The 17,344-nt window shown below is 39.7% G+C and overlaps 1 protein-coding gene across 1 annotated transcript in view; it reads right to left on the bottom strand.

The window, feature by feature from the left end:
* Positions 1–14,935: 14,935 nt before the first annotated feature.
* LOC136793321 (uncharacterized) overlaps positions 14,936–17,344 on the bottom strand; it is an 89,425-nt gene continuing 87,016 nt past the window's right edge. The window contains exon 4 of the mRNA XM_067022530.1: positions 14,936–15,114. Within this exon, the coding sequence (XP_066878631.1) occupies positions 15,074–15,114 (41 nt within the window). The 3' untranslated portion in view covers positions 14,936–15,073. The remainder of the gene's footprint in view (positions 15,115–17,344) is intronic.

Here is a 17,344-nt window from a genome sequence, read left to right as displayed (position 1 = left end):
CCTTGAAACAAGACAGGCTCTAGTAGATGCCATAAGAACAGACAAATGTGCAAAGGCGCTTTGTGTGATCAGATAAGGGAGCAGAGACCGAGAAGCCCATTAACATGGTGGGGAAAGGGAACTAGAAACTGGCATTGGCCGGTTCCCAGCACTGTGAGGAGCCGCCTAACCCTAGACAGTTGCTTTTTGACAGTAGTAATGAAGCCTCCAGAGAATCTCTGGGTCCAGACCAGCACTTCCCAATAGAGCTTTCTACAGTGATGGAAATATTGTCTATTGCTCTATTCAATATGGTAGCCACTGGCAACATGTGGCTGCCAAGCATTTAAACTGTGGCTAGTGCAACCAAAGATTTAATTTAAATTTTTAATTTAAAATTGTAAGTGTAAGTCACTACATGAGGCTAGTGTCTATTGTATTGGACAGTGCAGCTCTAGACCATGTTCCCTTTGACAGTTCTGCCTATATGTTGCCAAGACCAAACAAAACTCTAATTCTTTAGTTCCCTCCTTCTTCATTTTTTTAAATTCAAAGAATATTTCCAAGTGGGAGATATCAAATTAGTATTACTACTTTCATATATTAACTTCCTACTAAGTACTGAGTTCATTTATTATTATTTTAATTCTAACAACAGACCTTAAAGGTAAATATTTGTTTTTTTTAACAGATTAAAGAAACAGGTTCAGAGAGGTCATGAAGATAGTAAAGGACAGTGTTGGATCTGTCTGACTTTGAGGTCTATATTCTTTCCCCTACCTCACACTAAAGACACCACACATACAAAAATATTTTACAGTTATATCTATGTCTGCTTTTCTAGATGAAACCATACTTTTATTACATTTTATTAGCATGAATAATAAAATTTTCTCCCCCTCCATCACTTTCTGTACCTATGTCTCTCTATTTGATACAGCCTAAAAGAGTGACTGATGTCCACAGCAGACGTGGTTCTCTTATGAAACACAAATGGAATTATGAAAAACATGGACAAATTTATGACTAAAAGGGCCATAATCTGCTATTAGCTCTCTGGGATATATAATAGTTACTTTTAAAGCTTGTTAGGTAGCACAGCTGCATATCAACCATTGCATGTTACTTGAAGTAGCTATTCACAGCTGAACACTGGGATGGACTGACCCTGGTATGACTCAATTCAAATCCCTATGTTCTTATGATAGGCTAGTAGCAAATGAAGGAATCATAATTCTACCTAGAGCTCAGTTGTAAGTTAATAATTTATTTGTTTAGGGAAGGTCTCAGGCTTTATCAGTATCATTATACAAAAATATTAACTGCTTGAAAATGTAAGATGTATGAAAATCAAATATAAGCAAAAGTATTCAAATAAATTCATGAGAAGCAATACTAATTTTAGAGAAGGCAGAAAAACATAATACAGTTGTAATTCATAATACAATTACTGAATTTTTAGTGCTCTTTTCAGCTGTCAGATTTAGTTTTCTCAAACCAGAGTTTAGATGGTGGTAAAATTAGCAAAAGTGGAAAAAGAGAAGACTAAGTATCCAATTAAAGCCACAGTGTCAAGAGAAAGCCAGGTTTTTGAACAAGCAAGTAAGGTCAAGGGTCAGCTACTTTAGGAACAAATGGTACCCAGAAATGTGAGCTGAAAAGGAATTCTTAAAGCTAACAGTTAGTCCTCAGGAAAAAACCAGGTGATATACAAAGTACATGCCCATGATAACTGGCAAACTAAGAGTGGGTCAGGTATTCGTAAAAAGTTCAGGTGGGTGGGCAGTTGGCATTGATAGGACAAGCATTGCTATAAGAAAGGAGAAAATTAAGTCAACAGTGGAACAATCCAGCTACTAGGGAGTCTACAATACAAGACAAATAAATCTCTGAGAGCACAGTATATGGTATGCTCTGAATGTCTGCATCCCTCTCAAATTCGTATGTTGAAATCTTAACCCCCTGCACAGCGATGGTATTAGGCAGTGGAGCCCTTGCGAGTTGCTTAGGTCATGAGGGTGGGGCCTTCATGAATAGGATTAGTGTTCTTATGCAAGAGACCCCTCAGAGCTCTCTCAACCCTTCTGCCATTTGAGGACACAGAGAGAAGGTGCTGGCTGTGAATCAGGAAGCCAGCTCTTACCTGAACACAACCATGCTGGTGCCTTGATCTTGGACTTCTTAGCCTCCAGAACTTCGAGAAATAAATTTCTGTTGTTTATAAGCCACCCAGTCTGTGGTATTCTGTCATAGTTAGCTCCAATGGACTAAGACAGTATAGAAGCTTAACCACTGAAGAACTAGGGTTGAATAAAAGAAGCCAATTGTAAGTCTTGAATATACAGCTGAGAGGGAGCTAAATGCACGACCGACTCATTGCTGAGCAAGTGAGCTGCTCCCTTACAGTCAGGGACAATGAGGTCTCAGCTGGTGTGGGGGAGGACCTGGACCAAGAGAAGCCTCAGTTCAGTCTTTAAAGATGTTGAGACCACTGCTGTGTAATCTTCTTGAGAAGGAATAGTGGCCCTAGGAAATAACACCAAGCACATCTCTTCTTGAGGCTGGCTGGAAGAAGGTCGGAGTGCCAGGTCCCTTATGTGCCCATAAATAGACACAGAGTGGGGGCAATGGTAGCTGAGCAGGGAGCAGGGAGCACAGTAACCTAATTCTCTCTACCTTCCATCCTCTCCCTAAAGGCATAATCGGAATTAACCAGAGAGTTTCACCCGGGTTGGTGTAGGAACACTCTCTGCAACATAAGGTGTTTTCTGATGTCAACAGCAGTGTCCCCTTTCTTCCCTGTGAGAAGTAAATGCTACAGTGTCTTTCCTGGGTCATTTCATTCCCAGGAAAACTGCAGAATGTTCCTTCTGTATTTGCTCCAGGGATGGGGAGGATTGTGAGTACAGACGGCCACACTCCTCCTACACTGCCTGATATAATGTCCCCGAATATCTCTCTGCTAGTGAAGGGCACACTCTGGAAAACTCACGTCTTGATGCTCTTCCACTGATGTCCAATTAGTCCCTTTCAACGTGTGTTTATTGTATTTTCCCATCCGTGTGTGTAAAAGTCATAGCAGTTGCACTTAAGTGTTTAGCTTGTTTTCTTTATTTGATAGGGGACTTAGCTTCTGAGAGGAGTCAAAGATGGAGAAGAAATGGGCGAGCTGTATCTCAGGGCTCACTGTCTGAAAGTCAGCAGTGAAATCTGCTTTTGCCCTTTTCCACATCAATTTTTCATCGTTTTACATATGTCTGATTCTCCCTCATTACTCCGGGGTTTTAGTTTTTTTGAAGCTATTAATTGGCTAGAGTTACTGAACACTGGAGCAAAGAACCAATCAATCTCATAACTATCATAAGAAAAGCATTAAAACCAGCAAAACATATTAAGAATATTCCTGTAAACGTATATAGATATTTTCTGTAATAAAAAGTGAAGTTTATATTCTGTCTGGTAGCATAATATGCTCAGGAAGAGGCAAAGATGCTATTGAACACTGAAAAAGAACATTGCAAAGAATTTTCCAGTTATGCAGTTTTAAGGGTGATGTTCTAAGATGGGGATAAATCTAAAAAGTGCAATAGTGTTTTCTCAGATCTAATTTTAAAAATATTAGCTTTTGGAAATCTCTTACTTGTTTCTTTGTTTACAATTATTCTGAACATTTTCTGTTACCTGTGATGAAATTTGAAAAGAGCTGGATCCTTGGCTGGGGGAGTGACCTGCTTTTGCTTAAAAAGGCACTTGTTGTGTAGCGTCTCTGCATGATTTTTGAAAGTTATCAGAGGTGAGAAGGGTAACTGAAGCTTCCAGAATCAAGAAAAACTACAAAAGAAGCTCATTTTTATAAATCGTATTGTCTGTCTTATATAACCCCCTGGAAGACACCCAGTTCTCACTTCTAAGAGCTTTTATGAGTCAATTTGTCATTTGATATTTTGTAGAGTTTGCAGTAAATGGTAAGAAGTGAATTCTTCTATTAAACTTCAATGATTAACTAAATCCACTCAATTTCGTACTGTAGTTCTTCGAGGGAAGCTATTCTATCTCTTTCCTCTCCTTGCCCAGCCGGCTCCCAATATGGAGAACCGTTTCTTACATGTACTACAGGCCCAACAAGTATTTTTAGCATTAAATTGAATTCGGGAAATTTCCCTTATTTGGGGTATGGAACTGAAAACACATGAAGCCAGAAAGTTTTGCCATCCTCACCCCACCCCCATCAACCCCCAACTATCTGCCTTTCCTGGGACTAGTGATGAGAATCTCCCCAACCTCTACCCTGCTTCCTCTTCCTGCTCATCCCTCCTCCTCTTTGTCCCCCAGTCTCTTCTGTTTCTTCCCTTTCCCCTCTTCCTTAGAGATTCTAAACAATAAATCTATATACGCAGAGAACAAAACCAACCGGGAAGCAACATGCCGATTTATTAATAGCTGGGCAAGGACTCAATCATTCTTACGCAAGGCAGATTTGGAGAATAAGGTTTAGGTAAGGAACTCTAAGGAGGGCTTCTTTTTGTTTCCTTGTCCCTGAGTCCAAGATTATCAGGAGTCCACTTAGCTGCCAGAACACATCAAGATGGATAGAAGGAGGTCTTACTGCAAGACAGCAGCCCCAGCAGGGTCCTGGGCGGGAAGCATAGAGCTTACCACGTGGACACAGGAAACGACTCAGATGGGACTGTCCTTGAACACGGGTGTTCTGACCACAGGTAAAAAGTGGCCAGGGGGAGGCTCATGTTCTCACCAACCAGGGAACAACCGGTTCTACTTTGGACAGGGACTAGTGGAGGACCAGGGGAGAGGGCAGGAGAATGGGGGTGCCTGCTGCCTGCCTGAACTGAGGTGGGAAGTGGAAGAGGGAACTGAGGGTTCCCCAACAGAGAAGTATAGACACAGAATTGGAAAGTGAGTTTAGGATTCCTTTTGATCTCTATTGTGCAGAGGAAACCAGGCCACAGAGCTCGGATTTTTGCCCTGGACCCAACTCAATACACGAATCATCACCACTGGACCTCTGCTCGACCCTCACCCCCTCCACCCAGCTTCAACCTCTCCATATTATTTCCCTCTATTCATCAAGTTGCCACCAAATTAGATATCTTTTAAGTTCCTTACACAGCCTCTGTACTTTTCGGCCTCCATATCTTTATTTTAGTCCCTCCCACCACTCTGTCATAAACTTCTACAGTGGGCCCTCAGTATTCACGGGTTCTGCATCTGCGAATTCCACCAACTGTGGATAGAAGATACATATATATTTTATATTCCAGAAAGTTCAGAAAAGCAAAACTTAAATTTACCTACTGCAGGTAACTATTTACATAGCATTTACATTGCATTATAAGTAATCTAGAGATGATTTAAAGTATATGGGAGGATGTGCATGGGTTATATGCAAACACTACACCATTTTATATAAGGGACTTGAGCATCCACAGGAGTCCTGGAACTGATTCCCTCCAGGTACCGAGGGACAAATGTGTATCCTTCAAGACCCAGCTCAGACGCTACTTCTATATGACAGTCCATGATTGCCCCAACCAGAAACAGTTACGCCCTCATGGGTGTGTCCGATGCGTGTCTTATAGTGCAGAGAGCAAGGATCTAGCAGTCTGAGTCTGAAACCTGGCTACCCAGCTTTTTAGCTTTGCCCTTGAGCAAGTTACTTACCTTTTCTTGTTACTTGGTTTCCTCATAGTATGTCATATAGGGAGTTGCTATCTTATAGTGATTGACATCACGTAAATTATATAATATAATGCCTGACACACAGTAAGTCAGTCTCCAAAAAGGGAGCCTACCATTACAGCGTGTAGCCATCTTTAGCATCAATTACAAAATATGGTGAATTATATTTATTTGTAGACCTGAGTTATCTCCTCCCACTGGATAATTCTCTTGCTGTGGCAGCAACAATAGCTTCCCATTTTTGTATCCCTTCCATCCCCATCCCAGGGTCTTGCATGACGCACACAAACAAAACCAACAGAATGGATTTAAATGTACCAAAACAGACTTGACCCTCTACATCAGTTCACATCACTCTAAATCATTAATCGTTGCTTACCTTGAATGAGCACTATATAAACTAATTAGTGTTATAGAACACTACGTATATTAATTTACTCAAAATATCAGATGACCAAAGTTTATATTTTTGCAGACATCGGATGTATTTTTTAAAACAGTGCTTTGTTTGAATAAAGTATTCGAACCTATTAATCTTCTATCCTAACATTTGCTTAGCCATTGCCAGAAGTTCAGGCCTTGCCAACATTTTTTCCTCCACCTCTTTAAGAATTACTTCCTTTAGATTTAATCTGATTTTTTTATTACGGCACACTCTTCTTATCAAGATCGTTTAACAGACACCTCAAATGAATAAAGGCTGTTTAAATGTTGTTCATCATTGAGGGTAGTGAAGATTCTTTATAATCCATACCCTGTGCCTTTCTGCTTTACCAGGGCAGGTTTATGCCACAGCCGGGCTGGGAACAGCAACTAAACTCCTCTGTGGAGTAGACAGACCCCTTTTGTGAGTGCATAATCCATTCAAGTATATGCCTCTTCAGCTCAGCTTGAAAAAAGTAAAATCAAAAAAACAAAAAAAAAGAAAACACAACAAACCTGTGAGTATGGCAAGTTTAGATCACATTAACTCTACACCATCATTAAAGGCAGAGTTCTTCCAGAATCTGGAAATAACCAACAGGGCCTCTTTGTTCCAGCCCTGCACTCCTAAAAGAGCAATTCCAATCCCAACAGCCCGGAGGGTTACACAGTTGGCCCTGGGCGCGCCTGCCAAACGCCCAAGACAGTTCCCAGGAACTTTCCGCTGGCTGAAGTGTTGACAGGCTCGCGAGCAGAAAGAGTGGGCTGTTAATAGGAATATACATCTCAGAGAGTCAGAAACCAACCTACTCAGATTTCCCAGACCATCCTCCCCTCCATTTCTCTCTTCCAAACAATCCAAGTACAGATTCTCTTTTTTTAAACCTTCCTGCAGTGAAGTATTTACGTCCCCGCTTCCCCCAACCCGGAAAAAAAAAAAGAAGCTGTAAGGTGCCAAGGAGAGTCAGCTCACCTCCCTCTCTGCCCCCCAGGTTCTCCCGGATTCCAAGGGGCGGGGCGGGGAAGGGCAGCTTTGGCAGCAGCTTCCCTCCTGGGTCTGCCCTCGTCTCACTGGGCACCGCCCTCACCTCGTGTTCAGTCCTGTCTTCTGGGGCCTCAGGGCAACTGGAAAGTATCTTTTGCTTACAAAGAATGCGGGAACCCCTGCAGTTCAGGAAGGTTTTTATTTTACTTTCTTCTAAAAAGGCTTTGTTTTTCTAAAAACACATATAAGACTCTTCTGATGGTTTTAGGGACATCAGTGCCTCCTTTCACAGATAGTAATGCTAGATAATGAAGCTCTGAGTTGGTACATTTTAAAGTTAATGAGAGATCAATGAGACCTCAAGAGAGCTGGAGGGGAAAAGTTAATGAGTCAGAGAGAAAGAGAGAGAGAGAGAATGCTAGCTGCCCTAACACTGATCTTCCTCTTCGACAATAATAAAAGCCTTGACGTTGAGCTGAGGTACCTGACCACCTAGAATACAGCCTTCCTTTCTCAAGTTGCCCAGCAGCTAAAGGAGGCCATCTAACTAAATTCTGGCCAATGCGATGAAAGAAGAAGCTCTAAATGCTCTTTGCAGAGCATGTTCCTAAGTCCAGAGCAAGCCCCTTCTTCCAGCCCTTCCTCAATCCAGCTGCCAGGACAAGGGACGTAGTGCCAAAGGCAACATGCTAGGAATGACAGAGTAACAAGATATATAGAAGGAACCTCGCACAATGCAGCCAAGTGTCTATCTCTGGACTATTACGTGAGAGAGACATTACATTCCTATCCTGTTTATGCCACTGTTAATTTGAGTTTCTATTTTACTTCATGTAGCCAACCATATTTGAAGCAGAGATGGGTTTTCAATGAAGTGAGTGAAGCATAAGCGTCAGAAACCCTCCCTTGTCTGGGATTTTTCCAAGGCGGGAGGAAGAAACTTGGCCTTGTGTTCCCATGGTCATTTTGTATTCTTTTCCTTAAAGGGTTCCCCCCAATTGCATAGGCCCCAGGACCTGAATTCATACCTCATGCTCAGTAACTCAATGAAGCTTTTCAGGCGTACCTCTTCTGGTAAGCGAACCTGAAATACAGAACAGCAAGTAAATACGTCAGAGTTCTCTCCTGCATGAGCTACACTCTTACGTACTTGGTGAGATTTAAGAATATCACAGTCTATTGTTTCTCAAAGTACATATTCCTAGATAATAACGACTGTTGTAAGAAAAAGGAGTTTTATGATCAAATAATTTGGGGAAATGCAGTATTAGCTAAAACATTTGTGAATATGTTGATAACTTTAATATCTCTCAGAGGATTTAATTTGCAAGTGTGAATAGGGAATCTCCCTAAGAGAATGCTGTGTTTTTAAAACTCATTGGATTACTAAACCCCCCTGTTAAGGAGTGGTTAGTTTTCTGTGGAGCACAATTTAGAAATACAAGGTCTCAGCTAGAAATATTTGTAGACTATCTCTTAGGACAAAGTCTGTGATTTTTTTTCTTCCTCATCTTATTTTTTTAAGTTGCTCCCTGTCTGAAGTTTATTGCCCAATAAGCATGAATTCCAACAATATTGCCGTTTTTAGATTTACACTGGTACATCGCTCGTCTCCAACAAAAGCTAGGAGTATTATGTACAAAGTATTAGGTCACCTGTGCAGGAAAGGGTGTGACTTCAAGGGAACTGGGGTCACACTGAGATTTTATCTCCCACGAGGAGGTTTTTTGATAGTGAGGTATGGAAAGCTACAATCACGATTGAGAAGTGGTTCTACATAAAATACCTTTTTTTTTTTCCTTATGTCAGTGTTTGTAGAAATGTCCCAGCTCATCTGTGGGAGTTAGATTTTCATGATAGGGAAATAATTAGTCTCCAGGCTTCTTGCCTTTAACTGAAATTTAAGTGTTCACACTTGTATTTGTCTTCTCAGGTTTCTGTAACAGAATTCCACAAACTGGGTGGCTCAGACAACTCTCTTCTAGTTCTGGAGTCTAGAAGTCTGAAATCAAGGTGTCAACAGGGCCATGCTTCCTCTGAGACTCTGGGTAGAATTCTTCCTTGCCACCTCCTGGCTTTTGATGGTGGCTGTCAGTCCCTGGCTGTCAGTCCTTGGCTGATGGTGTTCCTTGGCTTACAGCTGCATCACTCCAATCGCGGTCTCTGTCTTCACATGGTTTTTCTCTTTTTACAGAATGTAGAATATCAACATATCTTTTGGAAGGGTACGGCTCAACCCATAACACCGCCAAAGAAACTGTAATTATCTTTTGGGCAGCATACTGGCATAGTGGACAGAGCTCTGAGTAGGAGGGAGAAGCTCTGAGTTGGTGTTGGGCAAACGGCTAGCCTACATTTCCATATACATAACCAAGGATAACAATACACTCCTTGATTTCCCTCTAGGGTTGTGACAAAGATCTAGAAAAGTGCTTGTGGCCTTTCAATGATAATAGAATAATAGAATAATAGACAATATTATTAATAGACAATAAAAGACAGCTGTTGCTGTCTTTAAAGGGCAACATGGCCGGTGTGGGCAACTGACATTTAGTATATCATCTCCTACCTAACTTCAGCCAATCATTTTGACTTCTACCGCATATAGCTCCTTAGTAGATAAGAATTTTTTTAAAATTTTTTTGCTATCCTTGCATTGTCAACTAAGTGATGTCAGGTGGTGAGGGGAATCCTTGCAAGTGCAGCCAACTCACAAATTGAATATGAAGCACTGAGTAATGGAAAAATCCCCATATTGCTTTAATAACAATTCTTTGTGTTTTAACTCAAGGTAAATGACTGAAAAATGCCAGTGGAAGACTTTTTAAAGGCTAGGTGTTAATTGGTATATCCAAATTTACTCAGCATCCATTGTATATAAACTACTACTCTTAAATTTGTTGCAATAATAATGAAACAGTAGAGCTGTGGTTCATAAACTGATGTCCTGGGTCTCTAGAGGCACTGCAGGTAGTAATAGGGATTTGCACACAAGTTCTAATTTTGCAGAAGTCCCTAAAATCATATTTTCATTTAGTTAGCACAACATAACTAAAATGTTCTTCTTTTTTCTTTGGAATGAATTTATTACATAATTTTGATTATACTGGTTATCTCAGGCTGGGTAGACGTTCTCTTTGGCAACCATATACCTTTTTAAACAAATAAAAATGAATTATTTATGATGACATAGTTAAGATCATTTAAAAATCAAACTGGAGTAAATGTGGTTCAGGCATCCAAAAATGGAGCCGAGTGGCCATCGTGGATTTGGTTTCAGACACATTTCTGCATTACTGAGAACTTTAATTGTCTGAACTGTATCAAACTCACAGACACCACCAGCCATTTTCACAACAGTATCTCTAGCAGCTGCCAACCTTATGGTCTCAAGGTCTCCCCTTATAACTATGCAACCATTTCAGACCCCAATCAATCCTTACTTAATAAGCACCCTTACTTCTTGCCAGCTCCGATCCTAATTCTTGACAAACATCTTATGTAACTTTGCAGTTTAGACTGTTTATTATTTACATCGACATTTATAATGTGTAATTTTTTTTGGTATACAGAATCTTAAAAAACATGAGAATAGAGGGAGATTGAGATTTTAGGAAGAGATTCTTAGTAGTTAAAATGTTGACAAAAGGGTAGATTTAAAAGGTATGTACTGATCATATGACCTCCTTTTAATGAACATAGACAAAACAAGACAGTCTCCCAAATACTTTGTTCTATTCCTGCTTAAAACCATTACTTGACTTAAATGCATTTTAACTATGACCTTCTAGAATTTCCTGAACAATTTTCCGCTGTTTAAAATGTAGTTGGCTGATTGATTCCTTTCACATTTCAGAAATGTCCTGTGTCATTTTAATGATTATGTGGAGTATGATTTTGTTCTCAGCACTGTAAGTATACAGAGCCGAAACACTAGAGAGAATAATTTATATATTTAGGCAAAACCTCAGAGAGGGCAGAATGCTTTTATGATATAATGCTTAAAGTAAGACAAAGCCTGGGAGGGCAGAATCACCATTCCTGGAAGATCTCAAACCCCCAACCAGAATACTCTACACAAGGAGACTATGATGTTCTAGTACATTTATTGAGGCAATCTGCCCTGGTTTATGGTGTGACAATCCCACATGATTTCCCACACTGTCTGGAATCCCTGAGAAAATCAATAGAAGCTGCATCCCTGACTCTTCTTAGCTGGTTTCTATCACTTTCCCTAAACTTTAAGTTAATATGATCTTATATATCATACATTTTTTTCTTAGAGTTGAATAGGTCCTTATAACAAAGCATTTTTCACTCCCTGGGAAAGATGTTCCCAAGGGCCAGAGTATGTTTTTCCTTTTATCCAGAGACTCAACAATAAGCAGCTCCTCATCTTTACTTTTTCTAATAAGTTGTCTTAAAATCAGTTCATTTCCTTTAAAGGAGGAGATATCACATAACATTCTCTGTTGGAGGGCATATGCAGTGAGAAAAACCACTCCCCTAAGTGATTTTTTTAAAATGTACACCTTTTTATAAGGTATAACATACATACATACTAGCATTAAGGGTTCAGCTCAATGACATTTTATGTAGTGAACCCACTTTTGGGGCCACAACTAGAAAAAGAAATCAAAGTTTGTCAGCACCCCAGAAGTCCCTATAAGGCCACCTCCAAGTCACTCCCAACCCTACTGCACCCCAGAAAATAAACAGTTTTCTGACTTCTATCACCATAGATTAATTTGTCCGATTTCAGACAGTATACACTCTTTTGTACCTGGCTCAGCATTCTGTTTGTTGAGTCTGCTGAAGCAGTGATTGGTTCATTCTTATTGCTGACTCATACTCTGTGGTATGAAAACGTAATAATTTATTTTTCCATTCTATCTTGGATGGACCTTTGCATTGTTTCTAACATTTAACTCTTAAGAATACTGCTGCAATAAAAATTGTTGTGCATGTCTTTTGGAGAACACATGTACATATTTCTGTGGATATACATCAAGAGGTGTAGTTCCCGGGTCAAAAACAGTGGTGTGCTGGAGCAGTCTTGTACCGGCTTATAAGAGAACACAGTTAAATCTTTAGGAAATTTGGAATCCAGTTGTTAAACATAGACATTATTAAAAATTGTTATATAAACTTACAATTAAATAAATTATTTAAAAAATAATAAATACTCAAAACCTTTCATATCCTTATTTTTCTTTTACTACATTTTGCTATTATCTGTTCTCTCAATATTATTTGCATTTATTGTGTCTATATGGTAGAAATATAATGGTGTGCTACTATGTATCTCTTTTCAAATCTGCATTCAAGAGCATCATGTAAGTAGCATTACACTGGTTTTGGTGGTAGTAAATATACCATGGAAATTGGCAATTACTAAAAATCGGGACTTGACTTAGCGTTTTGTTTATCATCAAGACTTACAAAGATGAAGAAAATATTAATAATGCAGATTAAGTGTAAATGTGTATCGTACTGGTAGCCATTACACGGTAAGTAGCATAAAAAATTGAGAAAATATTTTTGAATATTTGAAAACAATTATTCAATTCAGCAAACAATTGTTCCTGTTATCGACAAGTGAGTGAAGTTCCCAAACACGTCTTTGTGGCTACACTTTTGTCTTACTTGTGAATATAAACAAAAATATCAATCAACATTTATGTTGGAAATCCACTTGGAGAATGTTAAATATTCATCAGAAAACCACTGGTCAGAAGGTATAATTATGTTCAGTTTTAGTAGAAAAGGCCAAACAGTTTTCTGATTTATACTCCCATCAGCAATACATGAGAGTTTCACTTGCGCCTCATGTACACTAATGTTTTGTTGCAAGTATTTTTTTTTCTTTTAATTTCAGTCATTCTGATTCATCTGCTATCACATTGTTGTTTTTATTTGCCTTTCCTAATGATGTGGAGCATCTTGTCGATGTTAATTAGCCAAATCCCTTTAGGAAGTGTCTATTTTTATATCTTTTGTGCATTTTCTTGTTGAGTTCACTGGGTTTTTCCTATTGCTTTGCATAAGTTCCTTATATAGTCTTTGTCAGATATACATCTTATATCTGATGTCTTATATGACCATTTGTAGTATGAATTTTCCTTCCCTTAATGGTGCTTTCTAGATCTTAATTTTAATGTAGTCCCATTTATCAATCTTTCCCTCTATGGTTTTGGTGTATCATTAAAAAAAAAATTTGCTTACACCAAGGTCATGAAAATACTCTCCTAGGTTACCTTCCAAAAGCTTTATTGTTCTTTCATGTTTAGATCTATAGTGGCCCTGGAGTTGATTTTTGTAGGTGGTGTAAGATAAGGATTTAAATTATTTCTTTTCTCCATAGGTATCCAAATTCCATCTGATTTTTCCGTATGGATACCCATATACCATTTGTTCAAAATACCATCTTACCCTATTGCAGTGTAGAATAACTGGTCATAAACTGAACAATGGTACATGTGTATGTCTCTTTTGGACTCTGTTCTGTTCCATTGGTTTATTTGCCTTTCCATGTACGAAGACCACAGTGTTTAAAATAAGTCTGGATATAAGGTTGTGTAAGTCCTCTAACTTTGTTCTTCCTCAAGATGGTCTTGCTTACCCTTGGCTCTTTAATTGTCATAAAAATTTAGGATTAAAAAAAAAATTTAGGGTTAGCTATTTCTTAACTTGAGATAGGGATCAAAGGGAGGGGATGTCACATACATAACATGTTGGTGTATACATAGTGTGAAGAAGTCTCTTCTGATTTTGATGATGCATTAGGTTTGTGAGCTACGTCATTAGAATGACTTGGGCAGCAGATAATAGAAAACGTCAAACCAACTGATTTAAATGTCAAAGAACTTTGTTGTCTCACTTAACAAGAATCTATTCAAGGGAATATGGCTCCATTCGTGGTATGGTCAGTATCTCTGGGTCTACTTCTGTATGATTCTGCCTTCCATGTGTTTTGGTTTTATCTTCAGGCTAAGAGACGTCCATAAGCAACAACAGCCAAAGGAAGGAGCAGTTTCTTTTTCGTGTCTTTCTCGGGACAAAAAGTCCCCCAACCAGACTCCCCCTCTTGCCTCATTGGCCAGAATTATATCCCATGTCTTTGCCTAAATCAGTTACTAGTTAAGAGAATGGGACCACCATGACTGACTTAGATAGACCTCAGGCTAGGCTTATTTCTCATTAGGTACATGTTCTTGCCCAAGTGGGTGTCTATCTGAACAAAAACAGAGTGGAGAAAGTAGTGGTAGGTAAGCATATAATAATTTCTGCTACAATTTCCCTTCAGTTACTCAATATCCAAACACATTCTATTTCTTCTATTTCTTCACTTCCAAAGATAATTATTACTGTGTAAATTAACGTAATTGCTTTCTTAGATGAAAATAACCCAGTGTATTTTTCAGTTAATATGTCCAGCTCTTACCAGATTCTTCACTTCCCAGAAGGACCAGAATTCTATAAATCCTCTGACCCTCCAGTACCTCTCTGTAGCCATCTCTATGCAAATGTAAACAGCAAATCTCACTGCAGTTAGCTGGGCATTTTGAAATTCTCTTTGTCTCTCTCCATTTGACATCTGCACTGACCCAAGGTCCCTTATGTCAGTAGAGCTGGGCATCATTGAGCCCTTTAAACACATTTTCCTGACTCTTTCCAAGGCACGGACATTCAACGATTATGAAACTTTCATGACTGCTGCTCAGTTTCTGCTTATACATGAGATATCTTATGATTCCAGTTAATAAAAGATATCGTGGCAGAACAGGAATAACAAAAGCATTTTATCACAGGATTGAACCTTCTGATCTTGAGAGACGATGCTTCCCTATTTGACGAGTCACCACAGGAAACCGGAAAAACCGAACCCGGAAGAGGCGTCCAGGAAACCAGAAATACTCACTGGGCCTCAAGAGGACTGAGCAGATGTTGTGCTGACCCCATGATTTTGATCAACAGGTACAAGCAATGTCATGCTTTGATCTCATCCCAGCAACTCTGCTCCGGACTTGCTAAGAGAGAGGAAAAGAAGGGGTAAAGAGAAGCTCAGGAACTGTCTGAAAGGCACGTGCTCACTCAGCCTCATTTCCTGTACATCTTCCTCTGAATCATAGGTTGATGAGGGTCAGGTACTGGAGAATCTGGTAAACAGGAAGGGAGAGTTACAGCTAACACACAAACTTCATACATACCCAGTCGGCTGAGTTCAATGTCATTAATGTCAGGTGCATTTGATTACAATTTATTGAGTTGCTCCAAAGCAGATACATCTGTGTCTAAGCATCTTATTTTTAGTGACATATTTTTAACTGTTGGTACGACTTCTGGGAAAGTCATGTAACCAATCTGAGGCTCGAGACTAGCAATAACTAATAGTTATTCAGGACAGTTGGTTAATAGTAACTGATGCAGTATACATGATACCTGGCACACGGTAGACAATCGGTGCTAGGTGATGTTGACTTTGTCTTCCTGATTACTGATAAGGATGGTACATGCATGACAACAATAAAACAAAGAGCTCTGGCAGACTCAATTCTCATAGCGACAAGAAAAAAAATTCGGAACTTCTCCAAGTAACTGACAGCACAATGCAACATAATGGAAAACAACTGCCAAGTGAAATCACAAATCATGCAAAAAATGCTCTGACAAAAGTGATCTTGAGGGAACTGCTCAAAGAATACATGCATCTATTGACAACATTTGTTAGGTCGGTATAAAATATGCTATTTGTATTTCTAACGGAAGGATCGTGTGAGTTGGATCACAGGAATGTATGTCAATTGCGCTCTGAAAAAACTGCCATCGCACGGCACTAGTACTTAGTATTATTTCCAATAGACCCCAACCAACCATGAGTGTTAGCACCATAAACCAATTTTCCCAGGACCTGATAGTCTCTGGATTAACCACACTCTAAATTTTGAGCTGAGAGAACAAACAGAATACAAAGAGCTAAAAGCAACCATAAATCTTTCTGGGTCAGCAAACTTGATATCAATGCTATTCAGGACCCCTCTTAAAACTTTTTTTTATTGAGATAAAATTCACCTAACATATTTTGAGCATTTTAAAGTATACAATTCAATGGCTTTACTTTGTACAACCATCACCACTATCACATTGCAGAATATTTCCATTATCCTCCAAAAGAAACCTCTCTTTTAAAGTGAACATACTTTTGGAGGGGAAATCTATAAAGTCCAGCACTAACATTTATATATTTTCAGATTTCTTTTCTTTTCTTTAATTTTGGCCGTGATGTGCAGCTTGTGGGATCTTAGTTCCCCAACCAGGGATGGTACCCAGGCCCTCAGCAGTAAAAGTGCAGAGTCTTAACCACTGGACCACCAGGGAATTCCCTCAGATTTCTTTTAATTCCAAAATACAATAAAAACTTTAATGTACTAGGGAAAAGAGGTCATTTGAAACAGGGGGAGAAAAATACTCTAGCATATTGTAAGTATCAATAATCCATTACTCCTGCTTCCAATGATTTCTGCCTCCTTGTAGCCACACCCTGTGTGATTTTCTCCCACATCCTATCAGGATTGGTCCAAGAGGCCAATAGAATACTGCAGAAGTGATGCTATGTTGTTTCCAAGGTAGGTTATAAAAGACATCGTGGTTTTGCCTCGCTCTACCTCTCAGATCTCTCTCTCCGGGGAAAGCCAGCTTTCATGTCCTGAAGACGCTCAAGCAGCCTATAGAGCAGCTCACCTATCAGGGAACTGAAGCCTCCTGCCAACAGCCATGGCAGGCAGCCACCCTGGAAGCAGGTCATCCAGCCCCGTCAAGCCTTCAGATGACTGCAGCCCTGACCAACACCTTGAATAGAGCCTCCTGAGAGACCCTGAGCCAGAAACATCCAACTCAGTTGCTTCTGGATTCCTGAGCCTTAGAAACTACATGTGATAATAAAGGTTTGTGGTTTTACACTGCTAAGTTTTTGGGGTTTTTTTGCAGAGCACAGGCTCCGGATGCGCAGGCTCAGCGGCCGTGGCTCACGGGCCGCGGCATGTGGGATCTTCCCGGACCGGGGCACGAACCTGTATCCCCTGCATTGGCAGGCGGACTCTCAACCACTGCGCCACCAGGGAAGCCCCACTGCTAAGTTTTGAGGTAACTTGTTAACAGAGTAACAGATAACTACTATAGTGGTGTTAGTGTAATGATTCAGCAAAGCTGCCAGCAGGAGAAGACGAAGTATGTGTGAAACGCATAGAAATACAATCAATG

Source organism: Kogia breviceps, chromosome 20 (genome assembly GCF_026419965.1).
Source record: "Kogia breviceps isolate mKogBre1 chromosome 20, mKogBre1 haplotype 1, whole genome shotgun sequence".
Lineage (NCBI taxonomy): Eukaryota > Metazoa > Chordata > Mammalia > Artiodactyla > Physeteridae > Kogia > Kogia breviceps.
The sequence above is the reverse complement of the archived record's forward strand: the minus strand, read 5'-3'. Positions and strand labels throughout refer to the sequence as shown.